Source organism: Acinonyx jubatus, chromosome E4 (assembly GCF_027475565.1).
Source record: "Acinonyx jubatus isolate Ajub_Pintada_27869175 chromosome E4, VMU_Ajub_asm_v1.0, whole genome shotgun sequence".
Taxonomy (NCBI): Eukaryota; Metazoa; Chordata; class Mammalia; order Carnivora; family Felidae; genus Acinonyx; species Acinonyx jubatus.
In genome coordinates this window covers 54,884,001-54,898,169 of record NC_069395.1, presented here as the reverse complement: position 1 = coordinate 54,898,169, position 14,169 = coordinate 54,884,001, and the positions used below count along the sequence as shown (strand labels likewise).

General features: G+C 36.7%; 1 protein-coding gene across 11 annotated transcripts in view; it reads left to right on the top strand.

Annotated features, from left to right (window-relative positions):
* Positions 1–14,169, top strand: part of PRRC2C (proline rich coiled-coil 2C) — a 93,750-nt gene that overhangs the window by 21,335 nt on the left and 58,246 nt on the right. For 7 of the 11 annotated variants that reach the window (XM_027046300.2, XM_053209582.1, XM_053209586.1 and 4 more), the window contains exons 2-8: positions 3,009–3,170; positions 4,548–4,725; positions 6,436–6,545; positions 7,630–7,755; positions 9,475–9,698; positions 13,227–13,309; positions 13,968–14,101. In XM_027046300.2, the coding sequence (XP_026902101.1) occupies positions 3,059–3,170; positions 4,548–4,725; positions 6,436–6,545; positions 7,630–7,755; positions 9,475–9,698; positions 13,227–13,309; positions 13,968–14,101 (967 nt within the window). In that variant the 5' untranslated portion in view covers positions 3,009–3,058. The remainder of the gene's footprint in view (positions 1–3,008; positions 3,171–4,547; positions 4,726–6,435; positions 6,546–7,629; positions 7,756–9,474; positions 9,699–13,226; positions 13,310–13,967; positions 14,102–14,169) is intronic. The other 4 variants (XM_027046301.2, XM_053209584.1, XM_053209581.1 and 1 more) reach the window with 2 other exon arrangements.

Here is a 14,169-nt window from a genome sequence, read left to right as displayed (position 1 = left end):
GTAGTGGGTACTGTAAAACATAAAAACAAGAGCAGGTCTTAAGCATATGAAAGCACATGTTTACTCTGTATTCTTGTGGCCTAATAAGTTGATTCTTTGTCCGTATTTCTCACTGCAGAGTACACCCAGTGTGTATTTTAATAACCTCTTTTGAGAAAAGTATGTACTGAAGGGCATATTTTATTTCACTTCTTTCTTTTTAAGGAATAGGAAGAAAGATACATCCCCTTTACTGCAGTGATTTTGAAGACTGCTTGCATATTAGAATCAGCTGAGGAATTTTTTCAAACAAAGGATTGATGCCCAGGCCCCACCTTGAAACCACAGATACTGACATATTTTAAGTCCCAGGTGATTCCAGTGTGCAGCAAGGGTTAAGAACCATGGCTTAGAATATATCTGCTTTTAATAAATCAGCAAATCTTAAACTTGTGTGTGTCTCAGCATCTCCTGAGGACTGGGTAAAACTGAATGCTGGGCCCCATCCTCAGGGTTGGATTTGGCAGGTCTGGGTTGGGGCCTGAGAATTTGCATTTCTGGTAAGTTGTACATGATGGTTGAGAACCCCTGTGCCAGTAGTTGGAGACAGGGACGCTGTTGAGAAAGATGGATGTAGATGCAGGTGGGCTTGTAGGTTTGCCCCTGTGTTTGAGGAGTTTCTTAAAACGTTGTTTTGTCTATGATGTAGGCATGTGAGGGTCTCCACTAACAGAGTGTGGCAGGGAGTGGTTGAGAGGTTTAAGGTGTTAAACTGCCATTAAATGAGAGTGAAAGAACAAGTTAACTGTTTCTCTTTTTTTTCCTTTTTAAATTTATTATTACTATTATTTATTTATTTATTTTGAGAGAGAGAGGGAGAGAGAGAGCAAGCACAGGGGAGGGGCAAAGGAAGGGACACATTGAGCTGAAATCAAGAGTCAGACGCTCAACCCACTGAACCACCCAGTCGCCACTGACTTTTTTTCTTGATATATCAGTTATTTTTTCTTACCTGAAGAGAGATCTCTTTGAATCTTAATTTCATCATCTAGTAAATATGCACTGCCCCTTTTTTTGTTTTTGTCATTGTAGATGAATGTATGTTTTCCCTACATCTTTGTTCATGGTATTGGTGAAAATGTGTCAACAGGATAGGGTCTGGGAGTACAGCTCTTTACACCATCTTCATCATTAGCACCTTAGGAATGGAATGAATTGTATGCATTCTTACATATTTGGTAGCAGATAGCAAGCTATTTATATATCATGTAGTTCTTTGGGTTGCCGGTGAGTCCTTTTCACAATTTATATCAAGGAGAGCTTGTTTGCTAAGTGTATACCTGGAGAGCTAACTGGTTATCTACAGTTACATGGGGAGGAGGTGGCATGATATAATGGACTGACCCAGAAGCCTTGATTTCAAATCCAATCCCATTTACCTGTGAACATCAGTTTCTTCATCTGTAAAATCAGGATACTAACTATAGTATACAGTTAGTTGTTAGCCTGAAATGAGATAATGTGAAAATTTTTGGTAAATTCTATAGAACTATACATATATTGAATGTGGTGGTTGGTATACCTGTAACACCACACCTCTGCATGTGATGCTGATTCTACAGTTGACATGTAAAACCAGTAGGCAAAATGATCTTTATGATGTTAGAGTCTGCATAGGCATTCCTTGATTTGGAATACTTTTTGCATGATGTATGTATCTATTCTCTGTGCTTCAGTTCTCAGTGCTTTTAGCTATTGATGGGTGTAGGGTTTGGGGGTAGAATTGGCCATCTTATGCCCTACTTCCACCCTAACCACTTACAGACATATTTAAATATAAAACAAAACCATAAGGTTGATATGTGTGAATTCCATGAAATGGAAGGAAAATAGTATAAACTAATTTGTGTATTTTTCATGTTTATTAATAGACTGGTTTTTAGTTAAGGCACACACAAGATTAGGATATATTAGCCCCAAAGATGAAATTCTTTTTGTTTGTATATGAGTGTTCATAAAAATACTATTTTCTTCTAATAACTTCTTTTATATAGAGAGACTTGTTTTGACAAGTTCACACCACTTCTTGAACATTAAATCCATAGCCATGAAATAGAATACTGTTTTTATGTACCTTAGGTTTATGAGGAAATGTTTGCAGAGAAAATAGAATGTTTCTTTTATTCTAAATTGTTAAATTACTGTAGTTTTTTAAGACACATACTGCCTGAAAACAGAGGCATGCAATTTAGAGGAATGATGGTAATCCTTGTATCATATTTACATTCCATATGTATGAACTGATGCCTGTCGTCTCAAGCCTATTAAATTGAATAGTTTTTGTTTATTAAATAGAAAGACAGTCTCCGTAGATTTACTGTAGTTGAACTATTCATTTCAGTATGGATTAAAATTTTTCTTTTTCTTCTTTTTTTTTTTTTTAAGTAGGCTCCATACCCAACATGGGGCTCGAACTCATGATCCTGAGATCGAGTAGCATGTGCTGTCAACTGAGCTAGCCGGGAGCCTCTGGATTAAAACTCTTATTCTGATACAGTTAAGTGGTTATAAACCACTAATGTGTTAACTGAAGACAGGACAGTTTACTTTGATTGATACGGTTGTGTGTTCTTGGAATTTGACAGTATTGAAGGAGTGTATGAAATTATTATTATTAAGTTTGTTTATTTTGAGAGAGCATGAGCACGCAGGAGGGGGAGAGAGAGTGAAAGAGAGAGAATCCCAAGCAGGCTACTTACTATCAGTGCAGAGCCCAGTGCAGGGCTTGATCTCATGAATCGTGAGATCATGACCTGGGCCGAAACCAAGCTGGGTGCCTAACCAACTGAGCCAACCAGGTGTCCTGAAATTATTGTTGATGTGAGTTACTGAAGATTGATTTCATTTCTCAGTGTTTTTATTTTTCAGAATTTCTGGGAACATTTGAATTTACTGAGAGTTTCTTAAAGTAAGCTAGCTAATAAATTCTAAAATTTTCCTCACTTTTCATTTTTATGTGTGTCTTAAAGGTTTGAAGGGGTGTGGCAGGAGGTTTTGGACTCGATGAGTTTCCACCGAAATGTCGGAGAAGTCAGGCCAGAGCACAAAAGCAAAGGATGGGAAAAAGTATGCAACACTCAGTTTATTTAATACTTACAAGGGTAAATCTTTAGAAACTCAGAAAACCACAGGTGAGTAAAAACAAGTGGCATATTTTTATGATTTTCATGGTTTTGTTTTATTACCGTGATTGGTATTCTGGAGCTATTCCTGTTAGAAGCTAGGACAAACCCATGTTTATGCAGCCCTCTGTACATTAGACTTTGTGTATGTGTTCATTTTTTAGGGGAAAAATTAAATAATCTTACAGCTGAACATTTATAAGTGTTTTAAAATATGTTTTTTATTTTCTTGTTTGTTGTCAGCAGACAATAAGTAGAACTGTGTGGTTCCAAAGGGGAATCTCATTCAACGAGATTGGTAGGCATAGAATTAGTGGGTATTTACCACCACTTTTAGTTACAGAATAAAGACAGTCCTGGGGTGTTTTGTTTGTTTCTTGATAACTTGAACCCAGTGTTTACAGTGAAAGGTGAAAACTGGACATTTCGTATGTATGGTACGTTAGCAGTATTCATTATGAATGAGAAGTTAGCATGTTCTAAATATGTACTAAATTTGGGGTTTAAAATAGATTCCCTGAAAAGATTACAAAACCTGTTTTCACCCATGTTTTTCCTTTTCATAGTAAATAGGGTTGTTAAACTGTTTAAATCATCTTTTCAGTAACTCGATAGTTTAATATTTCTACCGTGGGTTATGTTGCTGGCATGTGGCTTAGTTTTAAAATTCTTAGAGAAAGACAGATATCACATGATTTCACTCATATGTGGAATTTGAGGAACTTAACAGATGATCATAGAGGAAGGGAACGAAAAATAAGATGTAAACAGAGAGAGGCAAACCATAGGAGACTCATTTTTAAAGGTTTTGTTTTGTTTTTGAAGTTTGTTTATTTATTTTGAGAGAGAGAGAGCACCAGTGGGAGAGGAGCAGGAGGAGGGTGGGGCGGGGGGCAGCGGGTGCAGAGGATTCAAAGCAGGCTCTGGGCTGAGAGCAGATAGTCCGATACAGGGCTAGAACTCAAAACCCGCGAGATCATGACCTGAGCTGAAGGCAGATACTATGTTTAACCAACTGAGCCACCCAGGCACCTCCAAACTATACAGTTTGGAGATGTATAGTACAGAGAACAACTCAGAGATTGATGAGAGTGGGGAAAATGGGTGATGGGCATTAAGGAAGGCACTTTTGGGATGAGCACTGGGTGTCATATGTAAGTGACGAATCACTGGATTCTACTCCTGAAGCCAAGAGTACATGGTATGTTAACTAACTTGAGAATGAATGAATGAATGAATGAATGAATGAATGAAGTTCATATTTTAAAATATTAGGAAATAATAGTTCAAGATTTCATTAATTCCTGTTGTCTTTCTATATAGTTTTAAGAATAAATTGAGCGATAAAATAGATGTTCTAAGAAAGTTGATGTTATTGATCTTTAGTTGCAGCTCGACATGGATTACAGAGTCTCGGAAAAGTTGGTATTTCACGGCGTATGCCTCCACCTGCTAACCTCCCAAGTCTCAAAGCAGAAAACAAAGGCAATGACCCTAATGTGAACATTGTACCTAAAGATGGCACAGGATGGGCATCAAAACAAGAACAGCATGAAGAAGAAAAGTGAGTTAAAGTCAAAGAATGAAACTATTCCCCTTTCTTTAGAGAACTTGTCTTGTCTTGTCTTGTCTTGTCTTGTTTTGTCTTCTAAGATTTTATTTCTAAGTGATCTCCACACCCAGCGTGGGTCTCAGACCCACAGCCCTGAGATCAAGAGTCGAATACTCCACCGACTCCAGCCAGCCAGGTGCCCTGGAGAGAGCTTCTATTTGCGTTCGTTCTGCGTGCTAGACGTAATGCTACATGTATTAGATACCTCATGCCATCTAAAATCTTTTACATAGCCAACTTTTGATAAATTTGTTTTTTAAAGAAAGTTTTATTCATTTTTTAAAGTTTATTTATTTTGAGAGAGAGAGAGAGAGCATGTGTACACAGGTGAGGAAGGGGCAGAGAAAGGGGAGAGAGGGAATTCCCAGCGGGCTCCGAGCTGTCAGCCCAGAGCCCGATGCAGGGCTCTGTCACTGTGAGATCATGACCTGAGCCAAGATCAAGAGTTGGATGCTTAACTGACTCAACCACCCAGGCTCCCATGATGAATTTGTTTTTGTGAGAATATTTAGGGGCAGTGTTTCCATGTGTCAGTGTAGAACAACAGATGACAAAATTGCTAATCACAACTCTTCTTACGTACCATGTCAGGCGCCCTCAAACCCCCACCATATCTGGCATTCTCCGAATATAATTAGGAGTTGATTCTGTTAAATAATTTCCATGATACTAAGAATTCCTGTCTGCCTGGTTCACTGAAACTATACCTGATGCACATTTTTAAGTGCTCAAGTAATGTTGTTTGAACGAATAAAGAATTAGCAAAAAGGCTATGATAGAATTAATAATGACCTTATTCAATGCATGTTTAGCATTCTGTGTTTCAGGGATTATGCAGGGCTCTTAAGTTTATTGAATGACCAAGTGAAGTAGTGGTAATTTGGAAAAATAATACAAGCAATTGGGTACTTGGTGCTTTCTGTCTGTATGTGTTATCAAATTTTTGTATTCCTATTTGGGGAACTTTGTATAGTAAATTTGACTTTACTTGGATAAAGCTTGTCAAAGACATTGTTCTCTGTTTCTTAGTTGTAGAATTATTTTGTAGTAGCAAGTTAGTTACGGGTCTCAGTATACCAGAAATATATTGTATCTGTTAAGTTTCTTAACTACTATCTTTTTTATTTTCAAGCATTAACTCATTATAATTATTGAATAAAACTGTAGATTGTTTAAAGATACCTTTTACTCAAGGGGATGTACCAGGCAGGTTGCTGTTACCGCTTCCGGTAACATTAATAAGTTACAGTGGTGAACCTGTTGACTGCCAGATGGAGCGTTTGCTTAGACTTAGCACTGGTCAAGTCCACCAGTCCAGACAGTATGTATGCTATAATGTTATTTCTAATTATATATAAATGTAGACTTTTTCAAAGCAGACTTTTGGTAGCTATGCTCAATAATGAGTGTTTCCTTTTTTTTTTTTTTTTGCAAAATTAAAAACAAGCTGTCTTCTTGGGTTATTAAAAGATAGAAATGAAAGGGGATGAAAATAGCTATACTTTATTTAAAAGAATGCTGCAGAGGAAAAGCATTTGTGGGAAATGCACCTATGAGTAAATATGTAGCCAAAACCATCTATACACAGATTTACTATAAATACAGTATTTATTTTATTTGAACATACAATATCTGAAATAATGGATTCATGTTTTTTTTAAGAACACCAGAAGTTCCACCAGCACAGCCAAAACCTGGGGTTGCAGCTCCCCCAGAAGTAGCACCTGCTCCCAAATCTTGGGCCAGTAACAAGCAAGGTGGGCAAGGAGATGGTAAGTGGACATTAGCTGAGGAAACTGGCTAGGTTTGATAGTTACTGAACAGCCATGCAGGAGATAAGGGGTGGATTATTATGTTTTGGCAGGGGTGGAGAACATTGTTGAAGGATATACTCTGGCCCTAAAAAGGGTCTTTTTTTCAGCTCTTGGGGTAGTTAAGTTTCAGTGCCAAAACCCATGTATGAGCCAATGATAGGAATTTAAAAGGGAGTCTTTAAAATCCCCTCTGTCCCACATTGTTTTATCTTTACCCTAGTACCTTTAGCTCTTTAAGGCATAAAAGGACCCAGACACTGTGTAGATTGCTATAAACCATATTCATCACCACGTGTGCCCCATTACCTCTTCTGTTTCAAACATGCTGCTCCCGATTCCATGGTAGAGAAGAGCTAGACAGTTTCCATAAAGCACAGTAACAGTAATACTCCCCCCACTTAGGAATGATGGACTCCCCAGAAAAATTTAAATTTTCCACTTGCAAACCAGGAAACATCTATAAAGCATTGTATGGGAACCTATCCAGGCCCTTAAACTAATACAATCAGATCTTTTAATTTATAGAAGTGTATAAATAGGCAAGCAGGCAGGTAGATAGATGGATGGATGGGTGAATGGGTGACTAGGAAGGTTGCAACCAGTATCTCAGTTGTAAATTCAGTGAAGGCATTTTAGCCTCACAGTGAATAGTTGCAGTGTTTGTTTATATATTCTATTTCAGTAATATTATTTGAACTGATTCTTAGAGTTACTAGTAAAGGAATTTGACTTTTTGAAAATGTGAGGAGTCATAATGAAAGAGAAACAGGAGTGACACTGTGCTTACTCGCCTCGTCGTCTTTAATGAGTTCTGAACAGTGTCTGGCAGAATCTTTTCTTAAATTTTTATCTCCTCATGGCTGTTCATTAACTTTCCAAAGGATTCTAATTCTAAATAAATTTTAACGTTTTATGGATATAAACAGTCATCATTGAAAAGTGGAATAATTTATCAGAGAAAAGCAGAGAACTCTACCCTGGGAGGGTGTTTCCATTATCTTGAGTATAAGTGTTACACTTAATGTTTTAAAAAAATCTGTAGGAATCCAGGTGAATAGTCATTTTCAGCAAGAATTTCCCAGCCTACAGGCAGCTGGAGATCAGGAAAAAAAAGAAAAAGAAACGAATGATGACAACTATGGACCTGGACCCAGTTTACGTCCACCAAGTAAGAATACTTTCTATTTAATAAAAATGGTGAATGAGATTATATTTGTGTTTTATTTAATGATCTAATTTCCTGCCCAATATTATTGTTATATGTGACTTGCCTGTTTTGAAAGACAGACAGTAACTGCTATCATTCCGATGTGGTTTTCACATACATAGCATTCGTAGAACTCAAGACCTCAAGTTTGGGGGTGGGGGTGGGGAGAGAACTTAAGTTTGGAGATGTACATCTTGGGCCTCACACCCAACCCACTAAATCAAAAATCTGCATTTTAACAAGATGCCTGGATGAGTTCTTTGCACATTAATAATGGTCATTTTTACAGTAGTAAAAATTTTGGACCAACCTCCCTAATAAGCAAATATTTATTTATAAATTATATCCATTTATTTACTACTCTATTAACATTCAAGGATCCCTTGTTTTCTGAACTCAAAGCAGAGAACCAAATAAATTTGGATAGTGAGAAATAGTTGTGTACATTATAAAGCAAAAACTAAAAATAGAAATATAAAATCCTTGAGATTTTTAAATGAATTGTATTAGTTTCCGATTGTCATTACCAAATATATCAAAGAATTCTGTATACATGGGGAGGTTTTTCTTTTCACTGATGGTTACAAATCTATATTTCTGATAACCTGATATATTTCATATTTCTTATGGCTCATTTCTTGTCTGGTTGGGTAAATCATCTTATTTTTAATTGCTGTTATGTAATTGATGCATTTCTATTAGAAATAGATGTGTTAGCTTTAGTGTTTTCTTGTTCAGTTGATTTTCACCAGTTATCTGTTGCTGAATAATAAATCTGGCAGCTTGAAACAAGAAACTGAACCGGACTTAACTTCACACAGTATCTGAGGGTCAGGAATCTGGGAGCTGCTTAGCCAGGAGTTCTAGCTCAGGACCTCTGTCAAGAAAATTGCAGTGAAGCTATCATCTGATGCTGACTTGACGTGGCTACTGTCCCAAGGTCGCTCACGATGCCTCTTTTGTATGTGGGCTGCTTAGAGTGTTGCTTCCCCGGATGAAGACAGATGTAACTATTCCCACTCAGGATGGAAGCCCAGTTTTTAATAACTTAATCTCATAAGAGACACATCATCACTTTTGCTTTATTCTGTAGGTGACACAGACCAGTCCTGGTACACTGTCAGGGAGGACTACACAGGGTGTGAATACCAGGAGATAGAAATGCATTTTGGGCATCTTGGAGGCTACCTACCAAACACTGTAGTCACTGAGTTTGTTCCTTGGGCACATGTAACTAGCCATAGTAGACTAAAAACAAATTTGAGCATTACTGTAAGTATAGAACTCCCCTTCCCTCAGGGCACCTCAGATCCAACAGTGATTTTAATCTCTATCTCACATATCTGTAAAGCTTAATAGAGAAGCTCTAATATCTTCTTCCCCATCCCCAGTATTTGCTTTTGATGGCACCTTCTGAGGTACATCTGCTCTGCTTTGCAAGCCACTGTTTTTGAATACTAAACACCTTGAAAGCATTAGGGCCTAGATTAGATTTTCACTGCTCTTTTAGTGTGTCTTGTTACTTTATTAAATTTAGAAGTGTGCCTATTTTGATTTCACTGTGTTCCATTTTCAGGTTTTTTTCTTATTCCTTTTTTTTTTTCCTTTTAATTTCGGTGCTGAATTCCAAAGTGGTGTTTGTTTCTTTGCTCTAATTGAATTTATCTCTCTCCATACCAGATGTTGCTTGTTGGAGAGATGGTGGGAAGTCTGCCGGCTCACCTTTAACATCTGACCAAGATGAAAAGCCCTCTGGGCAGGATGAAAGCACAGCTGGAACATCAGAACAAAGTGACATCCTCAAAGTGGTGGAAAAGAGGATAGCTTGTGGCCCTCCACAGGCTAAACTGAACGGGCAGCAGCCTGCTCTGGCTTCCCAGTACAGGGCTATGATGCCTCCTTACGTAAGTATCGTCGAAGAAGCAGGCCATTAAATTAGAGGCTTTTGATCTGGGTTCCAAGGAGAGAATTAAAATGGCGAAAAGTTTTGGTTTTTATTTGCATTAACATCTAACTAAAATTGAGCGTTTTCCTTGATTTATGAATGCAGGAAATAAATCACAGAGGTATCACGAGTACCCTAGTTTTTCTCGTTAATAGGGATCATAGGTATTTTCATATCACATCATATTGTTTTGGATATAGCAAAATAATTATACTCAGCCACACTTAAAGGTCATTAGTAGGGGCACCTGGATGGCTCAGTCGGTTAAGCCTCTGGCTTCAGCTCAGGTCATGATCTCATGGTTAGGGAGATCGAGCCCCGCATCCAGCTGTGCCTTGATGCTGTGGAGCCTGTTTGGGATTCTCTTTCTCTCCCTCTCTCTGCCCCTTTCCCTCTCCACTCAAAATAAATAAATAAACTTAAAAAAAAATAAGAGACCACATGGGTAGACTCACTGGTTATGTAATGAATCACATACATTACCATATCTCAGATTGGTTTTTTAAACATTGTAGTAACAACATTTTAGTATAATTGTTTTCTTTCATAGTACTCTGTGTTTTAGATAATACTTTTCAAACATTTCTATGAGAAGAAGTTCATAGGATTTATCAGACTGCCTACGGGGTTTGTCCATGGCACAAAAAAGTTAATATGTGCTTTGTTCTAAAGTTTTTATTGGTAAACATACTTTATATTTTTTAACTTTTTATTATAGAATATTTTGAACATATGCAAAAACAGAAATAATAGTACAGTGACCCTCCCCCTTATTCCATAACTCCTGTCCATCTTAAGTATTTATCAACTTGTGGTCTGTTTCACCTATTTCCCACCACCTCAGATTACTGAAGCAAATTCCAGATACTTCATTTCATCTATGTGTATTTTATGTTGGATTTTAAAAGAGAAAGACCAGGAGGAAAATCCACAATGGCACTATCACACCTAAAAAGAAAGTTTCTAAAAACATTGAGTCAGTGTTCTAATTTCCCTGATTGTCTTATAATTACGATCTAGATAACATCTGTTCTTTGAAATTGGTTAATATTTTTCTTAGGAATCTTCTTATCTTTGGTTACTTCTTATCCTCCCTCTCTTAAGATTTTTTTTGGAGCTTATTTGTTACTATTTATTTGTTATCCTGTGGAGTTTTTATAGTCTGGATTCTGCCGATTCTATTTTTGTAGTTTTATTTAATATATACTTCTGATCCATATATTCCTATAAATTAAAATTTAAATTTGGTGCCTTTACACATCTGTTTGTTCTCAGCTTCCTATGAAATGTTATGGCAGTTTACATGTGCCCAAGTAAATAAACTAACATTTTTCAGGGGACCATTAGTCTCAAAAAGAATAATAGTCTGGTTCTTACATTTATTATGTTATGCGCATATATATATATATATATATATGTATAATGTTTGTTTATTTTTGAGAGAGACAGCGCAAACAAGGGAGGGGCGGAGAGAGAGGGAGACACAAAATCTGAAACAGGCTCCAGGCTCTGAGCTGTCAGCATAGAGCCCGATGCAGGGCTTGAACTCACAAACTACGAGATCATGACCTGAGCTGAAGTCGGACACTTAACTAACTGAGCCACCTAGGAGCCCTATATTTATTTTTATTATGACTTAATTCCTAAGTATTCATGTGGTAAATATCCATATTTGTTCATATTTTCTGATTCTTTGTATTATGTAACCATTCTAGGAATGTCTAAATACAATTGCTTGTTAAATTAGTTTTTAATTTGCATGCATGATAAAAATGAGTCTCATATGCTACCCTGGCCTTGAAAAATTATTTACACCAGGCTACTTGTCTCCTGTAGTTTGTAAATTCTGCTTCCAGAGACCCCTGAATTTTCTGACGTGGGGGTAGAATGGGAGAAGGGAAAGTAAAAGGGGAGAGCATGTGGCCTTTGTGCCCAGTTTCATCAACCATTTTGTTTGAATAATGTCTTCCACTAATTAACAAAAACAAAAAGCTTTTAAAGCCATAACTATAGGGGTGCCTGGGTGGCTCAGTTGTTTAAGTGTCCCAACTTCAAATCAGGTCATCATCTCGCAGTTCGTGAGTTCAAGCCCCACATCAGGCTCTGTGCTTACAGCTTGGAGCCTGGAGCCTGATTTGGGTTCTCTCTCTCTCTCTGCCCCTCCTTGCTTGTGTGTGCACATGCTCGCTCCATCCCTCTCTCTCTCTCTCTCTCTCTCAAAAATACACATTAAAAATAATTACTATATATTGAGAATTTAAAGATTGTTTATACAATTAGTTTTGTGGCAAATTCCTAAATTTTAAACATTTAATACCACATGAAATTAATCTCTATGCCTAATTAGCAGAAGAGAGATCTAATAAAACTTTACCTATGAACATTTGCCTCCAGCAGTGTTTTCACTAACTTCAGTACAAGATGATATAACTGAAAATTCTCCAGAGTATTCCCCAGACAAAAAGCTTTCCACTAGAGCTTTAGCTGCTGTGCTTAACTTAATTAACTTTGCTCTAACCCTACTTAGAAATTTCTTCTTTGGACAACATGATCATATAAACATAGCCTTTCTTCAAGTACAAAGTAATTTCTGCACCTAACTTTTTTTTTTTTTTTTAAGAAAAGCTAATATGTCTCAGAATATAGATTATATATTTTAAGGTAATACAGTCTGTTTGCCTGCCTCTCTCTTTATCTCTCTTTCTTCCTCTTTTCTTTCTTATAAATATTTTGACCTGGTTATAAGCACCCCTTGACATCTTATCTTCCTTTTCATATCATAAGATAAATCCCTCATGATGTATCTTCATAATCTTATAACTTTTCCTAAACTTAGCTTTCAAATCCAAGTTCCCATAGAGAGCATCATCTTTGGGCCTCCGTTTGTGATGACTATATAATAACTTGAATCAAAATTCACCTATGTCCTACCCATAGAAAATCTCCCAAGTAGCTCCCTACCCACCTCCTCCCTCACTCTCTTGGGTTGTGGATGATATTTTTATCTGAACGGAGTTTCCCTTTACCAAGAAATCTGCCTTCAATAAATCTACTCCTCCATTGCAGTGAAGTCTCATATTGTTTCCTTTCAAATATTTCAACTTGGTTAAGGCTTTGCAATTCTCTGGGGTGCATGCATGTTGTCTTTTTAGGTTTTTTGTGTCAGTATATAATTATTTATGTAATTTTGTTAATGGGATAACAGAAGCTCTTTGTAGGATATGTCCCTAGTTATTACCTTTATTTGTAAAGCCTTGGTGCAAGCAGTAGTCTTACAGGATGGCTTATTGTTAAGGGTGAATGATGATTTATATACTAGCCGATAAAACTGATTTTTCACAGTATAGTTTATTTTAACCTTTCTTTCTATAAATTATAATCTCTGGTTTAGGTAGAGTGATCTTTATGTATATATACATATCGTTATGCACACACACATATATATAACTTGGTTAAAAAATTTATCAATTTTGTTTCCTTCATACAGATGTTTCAGCAGTATCCGAGGATGGCTTATCCTCCTCTTCATGGTCCTCTGAGGTTTCCGCCTTCTTTATCTGAAACGAACAAGTAAGGCTATTAAATGATTAAAGTTGCCAAGGCACATACGCTCATTGAGATTTTCTGTAGTTTGAGTGAGTTGTGATGATTGATTCATTATTTTGATCTCACAGTACAATTTCCAGGAACAAATAATTGACCTTTACAAGACAGAACACAAATGCTTTATTCTTCTAAAACGTTAATTGACATAAGATTCTGAAAACTGGAAATCATCACAAAGATGTGACACTTACATTTATCCCTTTTTCTTTCCATGATATTAATGACCTCCCATTTTCTCCACCCCCCTTTTTTTTGCCAAGTGTAAGACTTGAGCGTTTTTCTTAATGATGATTTTTCTTAAAATTCTTCATTTTGATATTAGTGTGTCTTAGCCATATTATTCTTTAACATATTTATTGTTTTTTTAAATATTTTTGGTGATAAAAAGCCCACTGTCTAATATTAAATACTTACAAAAAAAGTGTATCAAATATTGTCCTAAATTTACATATATACATTAGAAATTTCTCATACACATGCCCGGTGCAAAATATTTTGTGTATATCATGGTGTGGAAAACATTAATGTTGAATTAAAATGAAATTCCAGTCTTTTCATATTTACCTAATTTAGAAGCATTAAAACTTTGTATCCTTTCCCCTCATCACCTCTTGTTCATTAGAGGCCTTCGAGGAAGGGGCCCGCCTCCTTCGTGGGCCTCTGAGCCTGAACGCCCCTCCATCCTTAGCGCATCAGAACTAAAGGAGCTTGATAAATTTGATAACCTCGATGCTGAAGCTGATGAAGGTTGGGCAGGTAAGAGGCAAAATTAATTAAGCATTTTTAGTTTTTAGATGTTTTTAAACAGTCAGTCTAAGTTTTCT